The 23529-nt window shown below is 55.0% G+C and overlaps 4 protein-coding genes and 1 pseudogene across 9 annotated transcripts; 1 reads left to right on the top strand and 4 right to left on the bottom strand.

Annotated features, from left to right (window-relative positions):
* Positions 1 to 23529, bottom strand: part of LOC141371087 (large ribosomal subunit protein eL21-like) — a 116027-nt pseudogene that overhangs the window by 60807 nt on the left and 31691 nt on the right.
* MBLAC1 (metallo-beta-lactamase domain containing 1) lies at positions 962 to 6151 on the bottom strand. The gene has a single exon (XM_073884309.1). It carries the CDS (start codon positions 5778 to 5780, stop codon positions 5028 to 5030), a length of 753 nt encoding a protein of 250 aa, XP_073740410.1. The 5' UTR covers positions 5781 to 6151; the 3' UTR covers positions 962 to 5027.
* Positions 6279 to 19544, top strand: TAF6 (TATA-box binding protein associated factor 6). Of its 4 annotated transcripts, none has more exons than XM_073884290.1 (15): positions 6279 to 6412; positions 14640 to 14855; positions 14961 to 15047; positions 15192 to 15345; positions 15537 to 15593; positions 15704 to 15823; positions 15978 to 16123; positions 16226 to 16303; positions 16411 to 16512; positions 16619 to 16801; positions 17239 to 17313; positions 17442 to 17567; positions 18098 to 18271; positions 18507 to 18704; positions 18984 to 19544. In XM_073884290.1, the coding sequence occupies exons 2-15, from the start codon at positions 14700 to 14702 to the stop codon at positions 19362 to 19364; spliced, it is 2037 nt and encodes a 678-aa protein (XP_073740391.1). In that variant the 5' UTR covers positions 6279 to 6412; positions 14640 to 14699; the 3' UTR covers positions 19365 to 19544. The 4 variants fall into 4 exon arrangements, with proteins under 4 accessions (XP_073740391.1, XP_025720299.1, XP_025720297.1 ...); XM_025864514.2 differs by lacking the exon at positions 6279 to 6412 and adding an exon at positions 10737 to 10996; XM_025864512.2 differs by lacking the exon at positions 6279 to 6412 and adding an exon at positions 10737 to 11017.
* CNPY4 (canopy FGF signaling regulator 4) lies at positions 6456 to 10721 on the bottom strand. Its single transcript, XM_025864520.2, has 6 exons — positions 10464 to 10721; positions 8528 to 8654; positions 8333 to 8429; positions 7988 to 8110; positions 7346 to 7463; positions 6456 to 7252 (listed from the first exon to the last, which is right to left on the bottom strand). The coding sequence occupies exons 1-6, from the start codon at positions 10576 to 10578 to the stop codon at positions 7089 to 7091; spliced, it is 744 nt and encodes a 247-aa protein (XP_025720305.1). The 5' UTR covers positions 10579 to 10721; the 3' UTR covers positions 6456 to 7088.
* Positions 17647 to 23408, bottom strand: AP4M1 (adaptor related protein complex 4 subunit mu 1). Of its 3 annotated transcripts, XM_025864517.2 has the most exons (15): positions 23186 to 23399; positions 22996 to 23084; positions 22563 to 22669; positions 22387 to 22483; positions 22150 to 22260; positions 21991 to 22071; positions 21715 to 21777; positions 21544 to 21610; positions 21385 to 21438; positions 21146 to 21252; positions 20950 to 21044; positions 20645 to 20689; positions 20353 to 20403; positions 20110 to 20221; positions 17647 to 19970 (listed from the first exon to the last, which is right to left on the bottom strand). In XM_025864517.2, exons 1-15 carry the CDS (start codon positions 23241 to 23243, stop codon positions 19749 to 19751), a joined length of 1359 nt encoding a protein of 452 aa, XP_025720302.1. In that variant the 5' UTR covers positions 23244 to 23399; the 3' UTR covers positions 17647 to 19748. The 3 variants fall into 3 exon arrangements, with proteins under 3 accessions (XP_025720302.1, XP_073740406.1, XP_073740407.1); XM_073884305.1 differs by lacking the exon at positions 20110 to 20221 and having other exon boundaries at positions 23186 to 23408; XM_073884306.1 differs by lacking the exons at positions 22996 to 23084; positions 23186 to 23399 and adding an exon at positions 22813 to 22947.

The raw sequence follows: 23529 nt of genomic DNA, 5'->3' as shown, positions 1-23529 counted from the left end.
GGGGAAGAGATGGTGGGCGGACTGGTGGGTTTCAGTGGCAGAGGGTGGAGAGGAACGGGCTGCAGCTCAGACCCAGGTCCCCGCCATGAGGTCCACAAGGCAGGAGAGAAACAGCCACCACTCCCCTTCCACTGTCTCACCCCCTTCTCCTTCCTTCTCACCAGGATGAAGCCCAGAACAACAGCGGCATCCTCTACGCCTCCCTCACTCTCTCCAGCTCCTCATCACTGGCAGCATCTCCCTGCATCCCTCCCAAGGAGAGGCCCCAGGAGGAGACCCTATACTCTCTCATAAAGGCCTGATGAGTGGGACTGAAGGATGACCTCCTTAGACTAAGCAGCCTGGTAGGTCACAGCTTCTGATAATGACCCCAGCCAGACAGAGAAGACTCAGAAGCCAGTGGGTGTGGAAGGCCACTAAGGACCACAGAAAAACAGAGCCATCTGCTCCAACTCCCTCTCCGCCTTCCCAGCCCTTGCCCACAAGAATGAAAGTTACCTAGAATTTGTCCCAAGGCATCTAAGGAGAAAACTGATGGCACCTTCCACTTCTGTCTTTTCCTTCTCGCCAAAAATGAACTATAATAAAGAGCTCACACCCGAGATCCCTCCCCGAGTCCTGGAGTTCGGTGACTGCGTGGGGGGTGGGGGCACAGTAAACCCAGAACGCTGGTAGCCAGCCCAGAACCCAGGGTCTGCCCCTCCTCTACCCATTCTCCTTCCCCTCGGATCAGAATGAGCATGTGTCAAGTGCACCACCTCGTTTTAGGATCTCCAACAATCTGAGCCGGGACTGGACGCACTCACCTTCCGGATGGCCTTCTCCCAGGACTTGGGTGTCCCCACCTTCCCAGATCCCTATACTGTGCCGGCCTCCCGTGGAAACAGGGACGTGCTACAGGGAGCGGAGGGGAGGGAGGGAAGCCCAAGGGAAGCATGTGGTTAGAGACCAACTACGGAAAGCCGTAACCTGTTTTATTAACACGGAAACTGCACAGCTGGGACTTCAGCCAGGTGACTTGTAGCCGATGAACAAGCCCCACACTTAGCAGCCTCTCAGGGACCCTCTGAGGGGCTCTCCCCGCTGCTGGCAGGGAAGGGAGTGAGAGAGCAGCAGGGAGGCAGGTGCACACAGCTATTCCTCGAAGAAGGCCAACGTGAACTCCCCAGGGTCATCTCCACACTGCGGCCCCTCCAGTCGCTCCAGCTCTTTTCCAGCATCTTCCAGGAGTTGCTCCAGGTCCAGGTCACTGGAGGTGTCATCATCAGGGGGGACACTTCCAGCCTTCTTTCCCCCCCAGGGGACAGACCCCATGATGAGCTGGTAGGGTCAGGCCCTTGGGCACCATTCTAGCTTCTTTGTCCTCAGACAAGCTGGTTCCTGTGGCTTTGCTTTGGGGAGCTTCTTGTTATCCAGTCTGTTATGTTTTTCTCTCTCCTACGGCTTTGACACATCAGCTCTTATCCCACCCTGGGATCTGGGCCCCAAAGCCCTCTCTGGCAAGACACCTGAAGCTTCCTGTAGGAAGAGGTGAACAGGGAGGGCTCTGAGTAATACCCTTGTGTTTGCAGAGTGGACAAGATACTGGAACTTCAAGGCTGGGCAGGGACTGAAGTCCTGGGCAAGGAGTCAGAGCTGGGCCACAGGGAACAGATGCCCAGAGAAATCAGGAAGTGTTTATTACATGGCGTTCACAGACAAAATACCAAGCTCTGAAGCATTCACAGAAGCATTTTTCTTAGTTTCTGCTCTCAAGGGGCACAGTGGGGAGGGGACATTTCCAGAAATAATGACCAACACCGGTCATATTTAATGCTAAGTGAATAATACAGAGGGGCGCCTGGGTGGCTCAGATGGTTGAGCGTCTGCCTTCGGCTCAGGTCGTGATCCCGGGGTCCTGGGATCGAGTCCCGCATCGGGCTCCCTGCTCGGCGGGGAGCCTGCTTCTCCCTCTACCTCTGCCTCTCTCTCTCTCTCTCTCTCTCTAAGTCTCATGAATGAATAAATAAAACATTAAAAAAAAAGAATAATACAGAGCATGCATTACAAGAGTTTAAAGTAGGGGTGGAAAATTCAGAGGAGGCTTTTCTGTAGGAGATGAGCTGAGCTGAGCCTGGATGATTGGAATGGTACAGAAGAGGGAGGAGGGCAGGCCTGTGGGAGAAGGAGGCAGGCGGGTCTGGCAGGCAGCAGGCAGTCCCAGCAGAGCTGAAGCAGTTTGTCTTCGGATTGGGAGAGAAAGTTCGTGTTATTTGCAGGCAATGTGGAGCCCCTGCATATTTGTGAGTAGAAGCATCTAACCATATGGGTCAAGTTTTCCCAAGAGGTTACATAAAAGGGAAGCTGGAAGAAACTTCTAAAAGTACAATCATTCTGGGCCCCACCCTCTACGGCTGGTTTCCCACAGTTCCCCGTGGCCTTTCCAATGGGTCATTTCCACCAGTGTTTGTATCCACCCAGGACTCCTCCTGTTGCAACTGAAAGCAGAAGGCAGCTTAGGCAGCAAAGCGGGGGCTTAGTCCAGGTGACGAAGGAAGAATGCGGGGTGGGTCTGGCTTTCAGAGCGCAAACTTGTCTGTCTCGGGATCTGTTTCTCTTAATTGCTCATTTCTGCCCCCTACTGTTCAGCTTCAGCCTCAGCCTCCACTGGACCCCAGAGCCCATGGGCTCTTCCCAGAAGGTGGCAAATAACTAACTTCTCCTCTCACGTCAATTTTTAAAGTTTTTATTTAAATTCCAGTTAGCTAACATACAGGGTAGTATTGGTTTCAGGTGTGCACATCGTGATATATGTAACTATAGTGATTCAACACTTCCGTACATCTCCCATGTCAGTCTTTCAGGAAAGAACTAGACTTTTTCCCACTAGCTCCAACAAAACCCCTAAGATGGCCAAGCCTTGACTAACTTAGGTGACCTGCCCATCCTGGGGACAATCAGTGTGGCCAAAGAGATGTGTTACTCTAGATGACCAGACCTGAGTCGTGGGCAGAGGACCATGTTCTGGAAAGTAAGTCAGGACTGGAGTTTTATTTGTACAAGTTGAAAGTGCATAGTTCTAAATAACCCCCATCCGCTCCTTTTTCATCCTCCCTACAGCCCTGAAGCTGTTGGATCTACACTCCACATTATCAGATGGGGCCCCTGATGGCCCCGGAGACCACTCAGGGCACAGTGCTGCATTGGTGGGCCCACAGCTGGCCCCTGTACTCGCTCCACACACCAGTAACCTCCCTGCACTCTGTGGTCCAGGAGCTAGAAAACCTGGCCAAGGGCCCCCACACCATGGTAGTTCTGAGGCTGGGTCCCCATATTGCCACCTTCACTCCATTTATCTTTATCTGGTGACTGGCAGGGATCTGGGCAGCTATGGCTGAACTGTTGGCCTGGAACTCTGCACTCTGTGGTCATCAAACTGGCCAACACCAACTACAAGTCTCTGCGTGGCAGCTACTGGTTCACCCTCTAGGTGAACCGGTTCCTCTGAGCTGCCTTTGGTGGACACCAGGGAAATAACCCCCGGTCAGGCCCTGCCCCATGGCATCCACCCAGGGTGGTTCATCATCTGCAACAAGGTGGACTTGCTCCTTTCCTTCATCTGCCCCACCTGAGTGCTTCTGCGGTCCTGGGACTGTGTGATGGAGGGCCTGGGACACAGCTGTGAACAGGACCAGTGCCATAATAGGATTTCTAGGGTAAGAGCAGGTGCCACTGACTTCTCTCGCCTGGAAGACCACGAGAGCTTCCGAACCAGTCCAGCCGATTCTATTCTTGCCCCACTCTGACCACTTCTCCTCTCAGAACAAGAGTACTTACTTTAAATGAGACCAAGTCAATAGCCTCCCCAGAAGCCAGAGCCTTCTATCTCAGTATAAATCCAAATCCCTAACCGGGGTCCATGATGGCCTGGCCGAACTCTGCATCCTCCTTTGTTGTCACTCTCCTCTGGCACTCTGCAGTCCAACTCCATGCTCTTCTTGCTGCTCAAGCAGGTCAAGCCATCCTGCCTCAGGACCTTTATCCCTGCTGTTCCTATGCCTGGAATGCACATCTGCCAGATCCTAAGATGGTTGGCGTTCTTCCCATTCAGTTCCCTGATTAAAAATGATCTCCTCTGAGGCTTTTCCTGACCACCTTAAATAAAAGAGGCCATCTTCCCATCCAGGCACTCTACCCCCATCTTGCCTACCTTTTCTTTCACATCACTAAACACAATCTGTAATTATTTGGTTTACTATTATTAGTTGTCTTTCTGTCTCTGTAGGATGTAATCTCCATAAGGAACAGGGAGTTTGTCTAGCTTGCTCACTGTTGCATCCCCTTGAGCTAGGGCAGTGCTTGAATCATTGCAGGTGTTAAATATTCCTCAAACGAACAGATGGATGAAAGTCAGATGACTAAGGTGTTACTTCTATGCCCTGCACCTTCTCTCAGCAAGCCTCCATCTTATGAGAAGCAACTGGCCAAAGTGCCCCCTGTTGCAGTTGCTAATTACCAAATCTGCATGACTATCACTATTAACGATTCACATTCACATTAGGGCTTTATGATTTTCTATGCAGTTTTCTATTTTTATTTTGGACGACACTCCCAAGAACATTCTCCCATTTTATGGGGGCCCCAAGAGGTGGCACACGGCTGAGCCAGTCCTTGGTCCTAGTTTGGTTGCAGAACCAGTGATATAGGGCGCCTGGGTGGCTCAGATGGTTAAGCATCTGCCTTCAGCTCGGGTCATGATCCCAGGGTCCTGGGATCAAACCCCCCCCCCCCCCCCGCATCGGGCTCCCTGCTCCGCGGGGGGCCTGCTTCTCCCTCTCCCTCTGCTTCTCCCCCTCCCTGCTCATGCTCTCTCTCTCTGTATCTCTGTGTCTCAAATGAATAAATAAATCTTAAAAAAAAAAAAAAAAAAAACCAGTCATATAGATGACTGTCCTCGCTGGAAAACCGGCCTCTTGCAAGGGCTGCAAGCGATCACCCCTGACTCCTCTGACTCGGCTGACAGGGCGGTTCCTCTGGTCTTCTGGACGTCAGTTCCCTGGCTGAGGGGCTTCCCTGACCACCCTAAAGGGGGCTCCGTGACCAGGCACGACCACGTCCGCAGTTGCTAGGACCCTCTTTCGGCTCCGCTCCTGGGCCACCGGGTCTTCGCTCAGCGCTTGCCATGAGTCTTCGTCTCCGTTGCGCTCAAACACATCGCCCGCCACCACCACGGTGCCCAGGGCCGTGCCCGCCACCACCACGCTCACGTCCCGCTGGCCCCCATGGCCCGGCGTGGCCCACACCTCGAGCCCCGGGCCCAGCTGCAGGGGCCGCTCCTCACCTAGCCCGTGGGGGAGGTAGCGGCCCCCGGGGAGGCAGAAGTCGTGCGAGACCAGCAGAGCCGCCCCGGGAAAAAGCCCCAGGTTCCCGATGTGATCCGAGTGTCCGTGGGTGCCCACCACCAAAGTCACGTCTCCGGGGGCCACGCCCTGCCCCGCCAGGGCCACCAGCAGCGCCTCCCGAGCCCAGGGGCCGCCGGTGTCCACGAGAATGGGGCCACGGGCCACCTCCTCCAGGGCGGTCTTCGCCCCGCCGCCCTCGGGCGGGGACTCTCGGGTGCTGGAGGCTAAGCCCCAGGCCTGAGGCAGCACAAGCGTCACGGAGCCGTCGGCGCGTACCGCATCGTCGACCCCCTCCGGCTCGGCGTAGCCCTGCAGCAGGACCACCACGGAGTAGGGGTCGCCGCTCACTAGCAGAGGCGGCTCCCCGGGCAGCGGCTCGGTCCGCACCAGAGCGCTCATGGCAGGATCGGGACGGCTGGGGAAGGGAAATGGGGATGTGGGCGACTGTCCAGTCCCTTGGGGTTCCCACGTGCGCCCTGCCTCCTCCAAAGTAGCTCCTTCCAAGTCTGTTCTTTGCCACCCCCTTCGCACCCTTAAGATGGTATCGCCCCGACGCCCTTCCGTAGATGGTATCGTCCAAGCTGCCCTTAGCCTGAACCCGCCAGTCCCTCAGTGTCTTCGGCCGTCGCCACACTTCTCATGCGGTAGGTCCTCACCCATCATCCCCCAAAGGATATCCTCTTTGTTTCCCTCATTCTAACCGAGGCGCTCCCCGCCTTGGACGTAGTTTCAGCACTTCTCCTAATTCTTGCCTCACTCCATAGTTAGAGCCGCCCTCGGAGAAGCGCGCGACATTTTGTCCTCTGCGAGCTCCCGTAAACCCGGAGTACGGTGGCCGAGCCGACCGCGGATTTTTAATTCCGGTGCATTCTCCCGCACGCGCCGAGGCGGGTTGCACAGCCCGGCGCCTAGATGCTTATCAGCCGGGGGACCCCTGCCAGCCTCCCTGGACTGCAGATTACAAAGCACCATTAGCTTCTAACAGCCGGCGACCTACGGCTCTATTCTCTGGGCGCTGCTCTATCGGCCAGGTATGATGTGTGCAGGACAGTTGTTTGAAACTACGGGGCCAGGTGGTATTTAAAAAACTTTTTTTTACTAGCGCTGTAGAAAATTTGGCACCTGTGAAATTACATGGTCGGCCCTCGGTGAAATGAGTATGAAGTAGACGAAATATCTACCCCACCTAACTTATCAACATCGCCCCGTCCTCATAGTGTCCCCTTCTCGTTCAGTTTGTTGGCTTGTAGCCTAGACGCAGGCAGTGTGTGTAGGTTGTAGAGAATGTCCACGCTGCCTTCTTCTTGTAAGGGTCTAGAAACAGACCCCGAGGGCAAAGTGCCTTTCCCGAGACCCACAGCTCCAATGCCTTCACTGACCTCTGGGTGGGGTGGGAAGTAGGAGAGAGATTTAAAGGGGAAAGCTTTCAATACTGTCACCACACACACACCTGCCAAGTAAGGGGCCAGATGGCAGGCAGAGGACTCATCTGTTGGAGCAGGCCTCCCGCCTACTGCTCCCACCTTTGTCCCCATAGCCATGCCATGCTGCACCACCAAGATCCTGCCTGAAACCAGACAGCTACAAGCTCTGGGATGGGATCACTCACACATACACACACACCCTTATGTGGAGCAGGGAGAGCTCAGACTTCAGAAGGTTCTTCTCCATGACTCCTGCCCCTTCCTGGGGGCTCAAAGGCAAGAGTCAAAGGTCCTCTGGGTCATGCTTGGAGTGCCCTGGTGTGTTGATCATCTCTTCCTCCTCCTCCTCTTCCTCCTCCTCCTCCTGATACTGCTCCTCCTCCCCTTCTGTCTTCTCTTGCCTCTCCGTGATCTTCTCCTTTCCAGTCCAAGTTTCCTGTAGACACGCTAGGTTGGGTGATAGAAAACAATTTCGGTATTAATCTGGGGGGTAGAGGAGGTTGGGGCCTGGCAGGAACGGGGCCAGCCCCACACACTTACCAGTTTCAGCAGGGGGGAGCACATGACCTTCGCAGAGAAAATGCTGTAGGGGCTGCTCCTGATGATGGAAGTACCAGTCTCCCACGACATCCTCAAACTCCTCCAGCATCGTCTCACACTGATCAAGTGGAAGGGTCAGAAAGGCATCTACTCTGCTGGGCTTTGGAAACGCTCCTCTCTGCTCTTCACTCCTGTCTGCCCACCCCACCCTAAAGAGCAGGTAGCCAGGAGGCTAAACTTGGCGTCCAAGATGGTAATCCTCATTCATTCAACAAACATTTACTAAAACCTATTCTGCCAAGTAGGCTATTAAACTCTTGTGTCTCCACTCCTTGCCTATAAAATGGGAAATGGTAACAGAACCATTGTTCTGTTACCACATGAAGTTGTTGTGAGGGTAAAACGGGGCAGCAGCTGGAAAGTATGTGGGCCTCAATCTGGCACATAGTAGGCGCTCAGTATGTGGTAGTAGATATTATCAGCCTCCATTATTACTCCTTGATACGCTCCTGGGCCCACTTCAGTCAATGACAGAGTCTCACTCCGCCCCCTTCTCCTGCTCAGAGGCGGAATTCCCGAGGATCCAGGTCTCCCCTCAGGTTCCCTTCTCATTGCCCCAGGCAGTGCAGTATCCTGTCTTACCTGCTTCTTGAGGAACGTGACTTCCACGCTGGGCTCGTCCCATAGCTCCAGAGGGATCCCCAGATCCACCTTCACCCCCTTCTGCACCAGACCTTTCAGCGTTGCCATGGTCTGACTCTGACCCTGAGAGATAGGAATTCGGGATCAGCCCAGCTCACTGCCCCACCTCATCCTTCCCCTTTCTGCCACAGCAGCATTGTCAACTACCAGAGACTCCATGAGGGTGACATGAGGGAGTCTAACAATGGGGAGGGGACATCCTCCAGAGGTGGAGGGAGATGGGTCCCAGGGGATACCCGTTCTTGTTTCTGAAACGTGGGATGCTGCCCTAGGGAAGAGTCTGACCTTGGCATATCTCAGTGAGCCCTTGCGCTCGGCATGAACGCTGTAATCTAGGATCCGCTCACACAAATTCTCCAAGGCCTCTTCCAGCCTTGTCTCTCTGTGGGAAGAGGGGAAACAAAGGTTTCTTGGATGCTGTAGGAGCTCCCAGGGCTCCCTCAGGGGTCGGAAGGTAGATGAGCAACAAGAAGAACTCACGAGACACTGTAAGGGATGTGTTTCTTTCTCTTGCCAGTGTCTAGCACCTGCCCCAGCTCCAGCACCTCTCGAGATCGGCCAGTGTGACTCAGCTTTTCCTGTAGCTCCAGGCTCAGCAGCTTACACACTAGATGTCCACAAGGATGTGAAAGATAAACAAACATTCCAACAACTCATTCTGTAGATGAGCAAAAGCAGCAGACTAGAGCCAGACCGGCTGGGTTAGAATCCTGACTCAGCCACTTAATAGCTATGTGGTAATTCTGCTGTGTCTTGGTTTCTGCATCTCTAAAATGGAGATAACAATATAGTTGAACCTCCTTCATAGGGGTGTGGTGAGGATTAAATAAATCAACCTCTGTAAAGCCCCTATAATAGTGCCTGGCATATTGGGAGCACTGTATAAGTGTTTGCTTTTATTCTGCAGTTATTTATTGAGCTCATATACGCATGAGAGCAATAAGACCCATGATCCCTATCCACGGGACATTGCTGATGTAGTTGGGGACAGATAAATGATGACAATGTGGTGTGATGGGCCCTACCCTAGAGGTTCACAAGAGATTTAATCTCTTTAGGACATGCAAAATTCATTCAGTGGTCATTTACTGAATTGCTGCTAGCTTGTGATTTCCTTAAGGATGAGCACTGCATATGTTCCACCACTGTCTTCCAGCAACTAGCACCTGGCCTGGCATGAGGTGGGTCCCAAGAAAGGGGGTGGCCTTTACAGAAGTGCCAAGCAAGCTAAACACAGGGCAAGTTAACAAAAGTGCCTTAAATGTTCCAGGCACTATGCTAGGACCTCGGAGATACAGGTGCTCTTCTTCCCTCCAAGGGCTTACAATATAGTAGGAGGTGACAGAAAAGGAAGAAGGCTTCCAAAGGAATTGACATCTAAACTGGGTCTTGAGAATCAAAAACAGAAGGGAGGGGGTTATTTCAGGCAAAGGGAAAAAGTGTGCTGAGGCACAGAGTGCAAGAGGATAAGGCAGGCTCAGTGACAGCTGAGAAGTTCAGTGTGGCTGAATCATGGGCACTTTGAGGACGGGAGTTGAGACAGAAATACAAGAGCGATGGGGGCCATACAACAAAGAGACTTCTATGCTGTGCCAAAAATGGGTGTATTCTGACCACAGCAGGAGGCCTACAGAGGTGTTAGAGCAAGGAGGAGAGGCGAGGTAGGCTCAGGTCATGCAGAACACCAATACTGAAATGCAGGGTGGAGTGGGGTGAAAGGAAAAAGAGTCCAGGGAAGAAATTAAAGTCAGGAAGGCAACAAACTAGGGAACCAGGGAACTCAATGGCCCAGCTCTGAAGTGTTTCCCCCCCCACCCCACCCAGTCACCACCGTCATGCAGCCACATAAGATGCTGCTCACAGTAAAATCCGTAAGTACCCTCTGCAAAGCCTCACACGTATGGGGAACCTCCTCCATTTCTGTGGCCTCCTCTTTATGAGCTTCAAGGCCTTACTTACTTACCCCCAAACCCTCCCCAGGAAAGCATGGGACCTGTAATTTGAGAGCGTCCCTGCAAGAGTGGAGCAGAGGACGTTCATAAGGTATGAGCCTCACACCCAGCTCCTGCAGGCTTCCCAGGTTTAGGTTTAGTGTTATGGGGGGAAACACACTGAATGCTCAGTGGGTGGGTGATCCTGGGCAGCCTCTGAACTACAGTTCCCACAGATCACGGGCTACGCAAGCGAGAAAAAGAGGACTTCCTCTGAATGCCCTATGGGAATTGTAGTGCCACAGTTGTGGGGTAGCGCTACGCATTCCCTCCCTTGACCCCCTTCGAATTCAGCCAAGCTCCATCAGGATCTCCCTCAGGTCTTAAAGGAGATCGAGTGACCCACCCATCGCGGTCCATTTGGTCCGGTCCAGACTAAGGAGATGGGCAGAGGGATGCGAATAGGGGCCACTCCCTTTAGATACCTTCGCATTTGCTGGGCAAGCGTTCTGTGTCATCGTCTTCCTCCTTCGGCGTCCCAACCCAAGCGCCATACACAGCCAAAATGAAAAGCAACATTCCCAACCGCACAGGTCCCATGACAAAGTGCTGTCCACAACCAACAAGCCCTTGCCTTCAAACCAACTTCGGGAAGGCAGCGGGCCCTTTAAGTTCCGAGGGGGTCGGAGGGAATTTCCATCCAGCCTGGCTTGGGAGGCGCACGCGCAGTCCCGGTTCGGAAGGGGGTGGGGCCTCATTGCGCTCCCGGCTCTCCCGCTTCGGTTTTGCGGCGCCTCTTAGGGTCCTGGCCGCGGGGTAGCGAAAGTATAAACTGAAGTAATTGTAGCAGGAGGGTGTGCTTCTTGCACGTAGGGAGAAAAACCCGTTTTTTATACCACTTCACCTCGTGAGCCTAGGAGACTCATTCCGGCTCGGGGAAGGGGCAGTGACTTCCTCTCCGTCTCTGCTAGGACCTGCTCCCGGGAGGGGGCGGGGCCAAGATGGCGCCGAGCGCCGGGTGAGCGGTGCTTTGGCGGCGGTGAGAGACTTTTTCTGCGTGGGGCGTTCGGCTGGCGGGGGCGGGTCTGAGAGCTACCCGGGACTAGGCCCTCTGAAGGGCTTGTGTGGGAGCCTGGAGGAGGACGGTGGGTTGTGTGTCCGTGCGCTTGGGGACTCTGTGTGTGCGTGTGTGTTTGCATTGGAGGATGTTGGGGGGATGAGGTGGGCTCTCAGCGCCTTCTTCCGCGCTGTACCCATTCCTTGGGGAGCTTCGACTCGCTTCCTTGCTGGGGAAGCCACTACCCACATCTAGTTAAAGGTAACCCTTTTCTGTGAAGTTTTCCTGCCGGCTCCACTGACCTGAAGGTGTCCTGAGGTCGTAGCGTGTTTTGCGAGCTGTTACTGGCAGTCGGTACGGAGGGTATTGAAGGCTTAGTAAGAGTTCACCAGTGACCTGGGATACAACAGCGTCTTGTATACCTGGCGCCAGGCACAGAGTATGTGTTGAATAAATGTGTTCCCTGAACATAAGACTTAGCGGAGGAGGAGACCAGATTCTCTTTCGCTTCCGTGCTCCCTCCTCCAGCACGCCCCCATCAACACCCCGCAGTCAGTCTAAACACTTTTGACAGTAGTCTTCCGAATGCCAACTTCAAGCGAGCCACTGTCCTTTAGGCCACAAAGCAGGTTCCGAGCTTGGACCTATATCTTGTTCATCTTGATAATCGTGGTACCGTGAATTTATTGAGCACCTACATCTCTTAAGCCTTATAATTCACTGATTTATTCAACAAATGATTTACTGAGTACAGTGGCTCAGGCACTAGTGTGGGATCTTGTAATACATCAGTGAGCATAACGCAAAGACTTTTGTCCACACAGTGGGGGGTGGAAAGGGAAGGTGTGGTGGTGATAAACAATTAGAAATGATAGAGTACATATTAGTAGATGTTAAATACCACGAGGGGGAAAAGCAGAGTGGGATTGGAGTGTGGTGTTGAATAGGGTGAGGGGAGTAGGCAGCCAAGCTGGCATCTGGGGAAGAGCATTCAAGGCAGAAGGAAAAGAGCAAAGGCCGTAAAGCAAGAGCTTCCCTGTGTGGTTTGAACAGCAGGAGAACACTGGGGCTGGATCAAGATGGAAGAAGGAAGGAAAGCGGATCAGAGATGTGTTGGGGAGAGGGCAAATTAGGAAGGGCCTTATAGACTGTAATGAGGATTTTGGATTTTACTCTGTGGTAAATGGGGAGCCACTACAGGCTTTTGAGCAGAGAAATGACCCAGTCTGATTTATATTTTGACAGAATCACTCTGGCCGCTGTGTTGGGAATAGATGTGGGAAGCAAGGGTGGAAGCAGAAGACCTTGTCAGGAGACTGTTGAAGTTAGCCAGGCGAGAGATGATGGTGACTTGGCCATGCAGTGGGAGTGGAGGAATCAGGTTGGATCACCTGGCCGATTTGATGTGAGGGCTCACGTATAGAGTGAGTGCCTGGATAGATGGCATTACCATGAAGATGAAGAAAAATGGAGCGGGCGGGGAGGGAGATCAGGAGTTCAGTTCCAAAAGAGATTTTAAGTCGACAGTTTGATATACAAATCTGGTGTTAGGAAGAACATTCTGGGCTGAGGATATAAACTTGGCCACCATCAGCCTATAAGCACTGTTGAAAATTGAGGATAGTTGACATCGCCAAGGGAGTAAGGGTAGCTAAAAAAAGCAACCCAAATACCTACCCCAGGATGCTCCGGCATCAGGCAGATGACAAGAGGAAGAACTGGTCAAGGAAACAGGGGTGGCCAGTGAGGTAGGAGGAAAGCCAGGGGAAGGCAGTGGAGTAAAGAGTTTTCAGGAGGGAGTAGTCAGCTATAGTGTGTGCTTCTGGCAGGTCAGGTATGATGAGGAAGGAGAGTGGTCCTTGGATTTGGCAATGTGGAGTCATCAGTGACCTTGATGAGCAGTTTCGGGGACCTGGTGGTGTCAAAAACCTGCTTGGGGTAGGTGCAAGAGAGGAGAGGAGAAGAATTAGAAAGTTAAGATAACTTTCAGGGAGTTTGGTTGCAAGGAGGAGCCGAAAAACGTATATGTTGGAGAGAAAGTGAAATGAAGAAAATAGTTTTATATTTCTAATTGTGAAATACACATAAGCTCACCATTCTAAACCATTTCAAGTGTACAGTATAGTGGGATTAAGTATGTTCACATCGTTATACAACCATCACACCATCCATCCTTCCAGACCTCTTCATGTTGTAAAACTGAAACTCCATTGCCATCAAACGCTAACTCCCCATTCTTCCCTGCCCTAGCTCCAGCAACCCAGTTCCACTTGCAGAGTCGATGAATTTGACTCCTCTAAGAACCTCATATAAGTGGAATATACACCATTTGTTCTTTTGTGGCTGCCTTATTCCACTGAGCATCGTGTCCTCAAGGTTCATCCATGGTATAGCACATGTCCGAATCTCCTTCCTTTTTAAGGCTGCATACTATTCCATTGTATGCATAGAACACCGTTTTGTTTTCTTAAGATGGGAGGAATAGCTGCATTTTGTAGGCTGGCAGGAATGACTGATTGGGTAGGTTAAAAACTTGGTGGTGATGCAGGGAGAAAGCAGTGTTGGGAGTTGGTGAGAGGCAAGAGCGGCTTCCCTAACAGGTAGGGGGCGCGTGGGCGGCTAAGCGTCCAACTCCTATTTTTTTTTTTTTAGATTTATTTATTTATTTGTTTGTTTATTTATTTATTTGAGAGAGAGAGAGCACAAGCAGAGGGGAGGGACAGAGGGAGAAGCAGACTCCCTGCTGAGCAGGGATCCCGACAAGGGGCTTGATCCCAGGACCCTGGGATCATGACCTGAGCTGAAGGCAGACGCTTGATGACTGAGCCACCCAGGCGCCCCAAGCATCCAACTCTTGATCTCAGCTCAGGTCTTGAACTCAGGGTCGTGAGTTCAAGCCCCGTAATGGTCTCTGTGCTGGGCGTGGAGCCTACTTAAAAATGAAATACTTAAAGTAACAGGTGCAAAGGCAGGGGATGTGGGCACCGGTGCTGTTAGGTTGGTGGATGTGGTGGGAATCTGTGGAGGTTCCTTCTGATGGCCTGAAGTAAGGAAGAAAGGCAGTATCACGTAGGACAGAGGGAGACAGTGCCTGGAGGTGTAGTATGATTGTCTGGCAGCATGAGGGGCCTGTGTGAAGTTCATGGCCATGAATTTAAAGTAAGAACTGGTTGGGATGGTTGTGTGTTTTTTTATCACGTTAAATTATACAGGTGTTTAGGCTCAGAGTGGGGGTGTTGTATTTAACCGCTACTGCGTTTGTGTCAAGCGTAAATAATGGTGCAAGAAGGGGCAGGAGAGATGAAGGTATACACAAAACAGCCTCAGGAAACAAAGCCTTTTCCACATTCCACATATGGGGAAGAAACCCAGAGGTGGGAGAATGTCAGTAATTTGCCCAAATAACCCAGCTGGGGAGTCTAGGGCCGGGATTTCAGTCGAGGCCACGTCCATTCACTGTGCCTCAATTGCACAACACTGCGCACAGAACGGGGAGCTCAGTACATTGTGTTGCACTGGATCGGATTACTACCTGCTTCCATTACATCCAGTGCTGACTCACGTTTCTTTTTTATCTCTTCTGCCTACCCCATCCCCCTGCCAGGGTCTCCGTCTCTCCACCCTGGGGTATCACTCTTTGGGGGAGGGAACAAGGGGCTCCAGAATGGCCGAGGAGAAGAAGCTGAAGCTCAGCAATACGGTGCTGCCCTCGGAGTCGATGAAGGTGGTGGCCGAGTCAATGGGGATTGCTCAGATTCAGGAGGAGACCTGCCAGCTGCTGACTGATGAGGTCAGCTACCGCATCAAGGAGATTGCCCAGGTAACCTGACCCGTCCACCCAGCCCTGCGTCGTATCAAGGATGCTGCTCAGGCCCCCTTCTTCCTCAGGCTGTCGGGCTGATGTCTGTCTGTCTCCCACCGCCAGGATGCCTTGAAGTTCATGCACATGGGGAAGCGGCAAAAGCTCACCACGAGTGACATTGACTACGCACTGAAGCTAAAGAATGTCGAGGTGATTGGGGCACACAGGACTGAGGTTGGGGGGGTGGGGGCAGGGTGGTGAGATCCGTCCTCCCAGATGCTGCATTTGCCTTCGGCCATGGCTCCTCTGGCTTCCCTCTCATCCTGGTGTCTCTCTCTCTCTCTCCTGATATAGCCGCTCTATGGCTTCCACGCTCAGGAGTTCATTCCTTTCCGTTTCGCCTCTGGTGGGGGCCGGGAGCTTTACTTCTACGAGGAGAAGGAGGTTGATCTGAGCGACATCATCAATACCCCTCTGCCCCGGGTGCCGTTGGATGTCTGCCTCAAAGGTTGGGGGTGGGGAGAGCAAGGCGGCGGGGCGGAGGGAGAGGGGGTGGGGATCACAGTGGAGAAGCCCGCTGCCTGAGATCGCTGGTGAGTTGCAGGAAGTGGGAACAGGACGCAAAACGCGTTCCTAGTGCGGAGTGGCTCCTTAGTGTCCATGTCTAGCAGTTCAACTTGACACCTTCTTTCCTCGCAGCTCATTGGCTGAGCATTGAAGGCTGCCAGCCAGCTATCCCGGAGAATCCACCCCCAGGTAACCTTGTCCAAGCCCAGAGCCCACCCCTGTCTATGTCACCTTCCCTCTCCTTCCTTTCCATCCCCTGCCACTCTCCTCACTACCTGCTGTGACCGCTTTGCCACCAGCTCCCAAAGAGCAGCAGAAGGCTGAAGCCACAGAACCCCTGAAGTCAGCAAAGCCAGGCCAGGAGGAAGACGGACCCTTGAAAGGCAAAGGTCAAGGGGCTGCTCCAACCGATGGCAAAGGTCAGTACTGCTAGGCCAGGCCTCTCCTGGCTCCTGCCCCAAAGCCAGATGGCGAGCTGTGAGGAGGTCTCACTGGGCAGGGAGCAAAGGTTTTTCTGGTTCGAGGCCTCTCCTGGAGCTTTTGTTTTCAAACCTGTCTTCCCACTTCACCCAGGGAAAGAGAAGAAGGCGCCACCCCTGCTGGAGGGCGCCCCTTTGCGGCTGAAGCCGCGAAGTATCCACGAGCTGTCTGTGGAGCAGCAGTTGTACTACAAGGAGATCACCGAAGCCTGTGTGGGCTCCTGTGAGGCCAAGAGAGCGGTGAGGCCCCCCTGACCTGCTTTTACCGGACCCCTTCTCCCGGAAGTCCCACGAACCTGTCCCGGTCTCTGCCCCCACGTCACTCGCTCCCTCCCCCCACAGGAGGCACTGCAGAGCATTGCAACGGACCCGGGGCTCTATCAGATGCTGCCACGATTCAGCACTTTCATCTCGGAGGGGGTGAGAGGAGGCAGACGGCCAGCACCTAGGATGAGGTTCCGGGCAGTGAGGCGGCGGCAGGGGAGCTCATCTGAGGGTCTCACTGCCCCGTCACCTCCCTCCCACAGGTCCGTGTGAATGTGGTGCAGAACAACCTGGCCCTGCTCATCTACCTGATGCGCATGGTGAAGGCGCTGATGGACAACCCCACGCTGTATCTAGAAAAATATGTGAGCGGCCCTGCCCACCCACCTTTCCACCCAGGGTCGGGGCACCTTGCTGCCACTAATGGGAAGCCATTTGTCAGAATTAGCCAACCAGCCACTCCTTCCTTAGGTGCATGAGTTGATTCCAGCTGTGATGACCTGCATTGTGAGCAGACAGCTGTGCCTGCGGCCAGATGTGGACAATCACTGGGCACTCCGGGACTTTGCTGCCCGCCTCGTGGCCCAGATCTGCAAGCATTTCAGCACGACCACGAACAACATCCAGTCCCGGATTACCAAGACCTTCACCAAGGTGAGCAAGATTGAGGAGTGTAGGGGCACCTGGGTGGCTCAGTGGGTTAGGCATCTGGCTCTTGATTTCAGCTCAGGTCATGATCTCAGGGTTGTGGAATCCAGCACTCATGCTCTGTGCTCAGCAGGGAGTCTGCTTGAGATTCCCTCCCTCTACCTCCCACACACAAATAAATTTTAAAGAATGAGGAGTGTAGACTATTTCACATCTCCACCCCAGGGTGGTGACCAGGACAAAGCTTTAGCCAAGCCAGAGGTGGATCAGTGTGGGAAGAGGAAAGGACACTGAAAACACAGGGTAGAGGGACAGGGCCTCGAACTCGGGCCCTCTCTGGAACGTCTTAATGATCCACAACAAAAGCGTGTTCATTAGACTTGGTCCTTAACAGTTAGTCTCTCAGGCCCCTTGACCCGGGTTTCTCTTCCTTCCCCTTACAGAGCTGGGTGGACGAGAAGACTCCATGGACCACACGTTACGGCTCCATCGCAGGCCTGGCAGAGCTGGGACACGATGTGAGGCCCCAGCAGCAGGGGGAGCACTGGGGGAAAGGAGGTATCCTGGGTCCTAGTGGGCAAGAGCCCCACCCGGGAGACCCCGAGGTGACCCAAGGTTCCTGGCTTCTCCCCTTCCTTTCCAATAGGTAATTAAGACTCTGATTCTGCCACGGCTGCAGCAGGAGGGAGAGCGGATCCGCAGCGTCCTGGACGGCCCTGTGCTGAGCAACATCGACCGCATCGGAGCTGACCATGTGCAGAGCCTCCTCCTGGTGACCAGAGCCCCCATCCCTGCCCTCCCCCATCTTCTTCCCACTCCCACCCCCCCCACACACACACACGGGTACAATGTTCAGCAAGCCATGGTTGGCTTTTATTCCCTCATCCCATCTTTGCCTCATATAATCAAAGTCCAATACTGTTGTGCAGATGGAGACCAAGGCACCAAAAGGTTAAGTAAGAAATGAGAGATCTTAACTCTTAGCACGGGACATCCCCTAGAAGGGACTGCCCCTGAGGCTTCTGTATCACTGTGCTCCGTTCCGTGCAAGGCATCACCCTGTGGACCAACCACCCCTTAGAAGTCACTAGTGTATTCAGCAAGTCACCCAGTCACACCAGTGGGTGCTTGTTGTCCTCTGAGGAAAAGCCAGCGATCCTCACACACACGGCTCTCCCAGCAGTCCAGCCCGCGCCAGAAACATACTGAACTACCGGGCACTTTTTTCCTCACCCCTTCCCTGTCACACTTCCTGAGGGGCCCAGCCCTCCACCTACTGGCTTTTCTTTACTTTCTCTGCAGAAACACTGTGCCCCTGTTCTGGCAAAGCTGCGCCTACCACCTGACAATCAAGATGCTTATCGGGCAGAATTTGGGTCCCTCGGACCCCTCCTCTGCTCCCATGTTGTCAAGGCCCGGGCCCAGGCTGCTCTGCAGGCTCAGCAGGTCAACAGGACCACTCTGACCATCACTCAGGTCCGTGATGGGGGAGGGGGGCTTGGTGAAGAAACGTGGGAGGGATGGGGGAGGGGACTCAGACAAGAGCTTGCTTTTGGAAAACATGGGGCCCTCTGAGAGAGCAGTGTTGGGGGGAGTCTGGGCCCCCTTAGTGGATGATTCCCCAACCCCAGGGAGACCTGCCGAGAGCAGCAACAGGTGCCTTTCCTCTTCTTAGACCTTGACATTTTCTTCTCCCCTCTTCTTCGTGCAGCCCCGGCCCACGCTGACCCTCTCACAAGCCCCTCAGCCTGGCCCTCGAACCCCTGGCTTGCTGAAGGTCCCTGGCTCCATCGCGCTGCCTGTGCAGACATTGGTGTCTGCCCGAGCTGCCGCCCCGCCTCAGCCTTCCCCTCCTCCAACCAAGTTTATTGTAATGTCGTCCTCCTCCAGTGCCTCATCCACCCAACAGGTACTGGGAGCCACGTGGGACCTGGGGTGGTGGGGAGCATGACCAAGGCTACCTCCAAGTACCCTGGGGGCCCCAGAGTGGAGCCCAGTTCCCTCTGGGCCCAGACAGGAGCGGGAAGGGCCATTTCGAGGAGGCCCGTGAGGCTGTGGCTGCTCATCCTGAGCATGGCTCTCGAGCTGGCAGCAGCCTCCAGGCTCCTGAGCATGTGAGCTGTGATCAGCTGTCCGGCTGGAGCAGGTGAATCCTCCCCCAGGCAGTGCTTTTCCTTTCTTCCCCCAGGTCCTGTCCCTTAGCACCTCAGCCCCTGGCTCAGGCTCCACCACTACCTCTCCTGTCACCACCACAGTCCCCAGCGTGCAGCCCATCGTCAAACTGGTCTCCACTGCCACCACCACCCCTCCCAGCACTGCTCCCTCTGGGCCCGGCAGCGTCCAGAAGTACATTGTCGTCTCTCTTCCTCCTACAGGGGAGGGCAAAGGAGGCCCAGCAGCCCATCCTTCTCCAGCTCCTCCCCCATCCTCAGCCCCCTCCCCGCTTGGGGGCAGTGCCCTCTGTGGGGGGAAACAGGAAGCTGGGGATAGCCCTCCTCCAGCTCCAGGGACTCCAAAAGCCAATGGCTCCCAGCCTCCTGGATCTGGCTCCCCTCAGCCTGCACCTTAATGCTGTTGTATATCTGCCAACGTTCTTCTCTCCCTGACTCTCTCTCTCTCTCTCACACTCACACACACACACACACGCACACACGCCCGGTGGAAGGGAGTAATAGTTTGCTTCCTCCACGTTACTTTTTTTTTTAGATATTGTACAGCCAGTTCCTCAGAATAAAAGTTTGATTTGTAAGTTCTGATCCACCTCAGCCCTTTGTGTGTCAGGTGCCATGGGACGGTCGAGCTTGTCGACCAGGACTTGTCTCCTGGCCTCTCAGGACTCTGGACTCTTCAGCCTGATCCATAGCCTCAGGCCAGAAGGGTGGAAAAGATAGTATCCTCCTCTCCAGCTCTGCAGACAACCACCTTTGCTGCCTGTGTCCTCGTTTGGGGAGCCTCAGATCCGGATGACATAGGCATCACTGTGGCTTAGGTGTCGCACCCACTTGTGGGGGTTGGCATTGCCGCAGGGTCTGAATGCCAGCCTGAGGAAGCGAACCTGGAGGCCGGAGCACGTGTGCCGGGGAAGTTCAAACGAGAGGCTGGCGGGACCCAGACCCAGAGGGGCCGAGGTGGAGGGTGCTTGACCAGGAGGCCCAGGGAGGCCCGGAACATCCATCTGTAGGAGACAGAGGCCAGGGAGGGGTACTGAGGCCCACAGAGGATGGAGAGCAGGGAGGCTCACCGCAAGAGGGGGGACGGGTTGGGGCTGACCGTGCAGGTGGAGGAGGGGGTCTCAGAGAGTCAGCAGCTGGTACCTGGAAAAGGCCTGACAGCTGGGAGCCGCCCTGAACCCGAGGCAGGTCCCAGCGAAGGGCTCCCTCCCCCAGCTCTGCCTTCTGCTCGGGGCCGCTCAGCTCCTGCGACAGGCTGTAATTTGGAGAGGCGCTGCGCTCAGTCCCTGCCTTCCTGGGGCAGGCCAGTTCCATCCTTCCCGGGGCCACCCTGTTGTCTAGGGAAGCTGGTGCAACCGCCCGAGCCCCCGTGCCTCACCCACTAACCTGACCACCCCTCGTGGCAGGGGAAGGTGCAGCCTGACATTGAGAGCTTGGCTGCAAAGAAAAAAGGAACAGAGTCAGCCCCTGGAAGGCAGTGACCAGTTCCCACTCTTCATTAACATCACAACTAGGGTTCAGCACGAGTGTTACCCCATCCCCTTCCCGAGTCCTCCTGCCTCTAACTGAACAGGATTCCGAAGCCAGTGGATGCATCTGAAGGCGGGAGCAATAGGTATGTGGGCCTTCTGTCCTACCCCACGTAACAGAACTAGGCTTGGCTAACCCCCACTCATACCTCTTCGGGGGCAGGTCGCATCGTAACTTCAGATAAACCTGGAGCCTGGGTGGAAGGGCATGGTAGTGTTACTCGCTGGCAGCTCACCATCCCCCCCGCCCCCCCCCCCCCGGGCCTCTGTGCATGGCTGCCGAGTGGGTCATGCCCCAGGCAGTGAATCCACTAAGGGCTGAGTCCACGTTGGGGGGAGGGTGTCTTTTCCTGACTTGTATTCTCTTACCCCCATTCCTCCATAATGAGTTTTGGGAACATCTTTGTATTGGCTTAGACTTCAGAGAAGTTCCAGAGCAGGGAAACGGTCTCACCTGCCCGAGCCTCGGTCCCACTGCACAGAGGGAAAGAGCCGGAAGGGGAGCGGGGAGGGGAGGTCGTCTGAGAGTTGGTACCGCATCACAGTCAGCTGGGACCAGACAGGAACGGAGGTCAGTTTGGTCTCCTCACCCCTGAACTGCCTCCCTTCCCCGTGGTGGATGGAACATGCTAGGCCAGCCCGATCCTGACCTCGCCCTGAGGGGGCTGCAGGCGCAGAATTCGATGAGACTCAAACTCTTCCAGAAGCACGGAGCTGTGAAATGAGACCTCATCCACCCGGATCCCCGGTCCGTAACCTGGAAGGAGAAAAAGTCTCCTCTTGGAAGCCACGTTGTGGGAGAGGAGAGCAGGAGGGGAGAACCTGTCTCTGTTCCACACGACTTCTGGCGGTGACCTCTACGTAGGAGAGAGACCTACTTTCTTCTCACCTCTCAGTTCTGACTTCCCCACACAAAATTCTTCTGTCAAGCCGATGCGCATCTCTGTCAGAGAAAAGAACATCAGAAAAGGCTGCCAGATACCACCATACACAGCACCGAGGAGACTGTCCCACACCCCAGCCTGGGCCAAGCCTGCAGACTTCTCACCAGAGCCACTGGGAAGAAAGCTCTTGAGGCGGATCTCTCCCTGCACGTCCACCTTCAGCAGCGAGCCCTAAGAATGGCGGAGAGCTCAATGCTCTGAGGTGACACTCCCCCCCCCATACATTTCCCAAATGCCATCTGTCCTCAGCTCCAGGGTTGGGGGCCCAAACTTACATTAGATGCTATCAGCACAGACAGTCTCTCGACCACATCCAAAAATACTTCATTCTTTTGGCTCTGAGGAAGAGAGGGGATTTGGGCACTTGGAGGCTGAACGGCCTGTGTTCTAAAGTGAACAGGCAGAAAGGACAGGGTAGTGGAGGCTAGGACCCTGGGGTGGGGACACGGGGGTAAGGGAAGGGATTATCCCCATCTGGCAACACCAGGATCTCCATCTCTGGTGTCCCAGAAAAAAATGAGAGGGCCTGACTCCATCACGCCCACCCTCACCTGGTCAGAGCGGCTGGTCAGGACGGGGCGGCTGGCTGCACTGCTGGGGGCCACTTTGCTCTGCTGCGTCTCGGCCCCAAACTGGAAAGCCCCCAAAGCAACAGCCTTCAGGTTTGACACTACCCACCAGCCCTCCTCCTCCTCCTTCCCTTGACTAACCAAACCAACACTGCTGAGGTCAAAGAGGCTGAAGGGCTTGCTGACCACAGCCTCCGTCTGGATGAAGTTCCTCAGCATCTCCATGGACGTGGTCTGTACGTAGCCATAGTCCTGCGGGCAGGGAACAGCCTTTGAATGGCCAGCGGAGGAAAGGGGTGAGAATGAATGGACTCAGCCTCCCCTTCACAGCACACATCTGCAGGCCCTGGGCGCCGTGGGGGAGATCCCTGGCCTCACCAGCACTTCATCCAGGAGTTCGTAGACAAGAGCCACGTTGCGGGAGATGGTCCCCTCGCTCAGGGAGCCACAGTAATCGCCCAGGAGAGTGGCCAACCTGAGAAAACAGGATGGAGTGTGCATATCCCCCTGCGGTCGCATCCCCGCGCCCAGGTGCCCAGCCCTGCCCTCCTCACCGGGAGAGCAGCTCGAGGAGGCTGAAGGGAGAAATGTTCTCTGAAGTCGTGGCCACCAAATAGAGGCCGCTGTGTCTGATGTGAATGAAATGACGGTCATCGTGGTGCTGAGGCAGAGGCGGGGAAAAGAGCTGTGATTAAGGGCCCGCGAGACTTCCTAGCGGGGGGCCTTGGGGCGAGCCAGAACCCGCCCCCCGGGGCTCAGCTGCCTAATGTGTCAGCGGAGGTAGCCCCCCACCCCCGTAACTACCCCGGAGTGGCAGAGCTGCGCCCGGTATGGTGTTAGCGCTCGAGAAACGGTCGCTCCGAATATTTGCCAGAATGTACCCCCAATCCCCAAGCGGAAGCTCTCAGGGAAACAGCCCTGGGAGAGAGGAGGCGCCCCCTACCCCCAGCCCGCCGGGAGCCTGCCCCACGCCCCGCCACTGGTTACCATGACAACCGGGGACTCATCTCCGGGTAGTCCCGTCAGCTTCCGGTAGAAGAGCTCGGCCACATCCCGACCGCCACTGTCCCCGCGGACTGAGCGGGTGGAAGGACAGCTAAGGAGTCGGCGACACAGGCTGGCTCTGGGGCACTACTCCCCCCCACGCCCCCCTCCCGCCCCCGCAGGTCAAGGATACAATCCTTGTAGATGAGCGGGTCCCCTTTGGAGGACAGAATGAAGAACTGGGAGATCATGGCGGTTCTGGAGACTAGGCAAGGAGACAACGAAAGTTGGGCCTGCCCCGCCCTGCGGCCGCGGAACAAAAGGACGCACGTAGGCTGTCCCTTTAAGAACAATTTCTCCTCGGCCCGTGCCAGCTCGGACCGCGGGAAACCCAGCGCCCGCCCCGCCCCGCCCCGCCCCGCCCCGCCCCGCCTTTTCCTCCGGGTGCCCGCGCGCCGCTGCCCCGTCACTCAGACCAGTCTCGCCCGAAGATTGGCCGAGGCTGGGACAGGCGGGCGAGTGGGAGGGGCGAAGGGC

The sequence above is a fragment of the Callorhinus ursinus genome, unplaced genomic scaffold (assembly GCF_003265705.2).
Source record: "Callorhinus ursinus isolate GAN/ISIS: 27379988/994484 unplaced genomic scaffold, GSC_fseal_2.0 scaffold55, whole genome shotgun sequence".
Classification (NCBI taxonomy): Eukaryota; Metazoa; Chordata; class Mammalia; order Carnivora; family Otariidae; genus Callorhinus; species Callorhinus ursinus.
The sequence above is the reverse complement of the archived record's forward strand: the minus strand, read 5'-3'. Positions and strand labels throughout refer to the sequence as shown.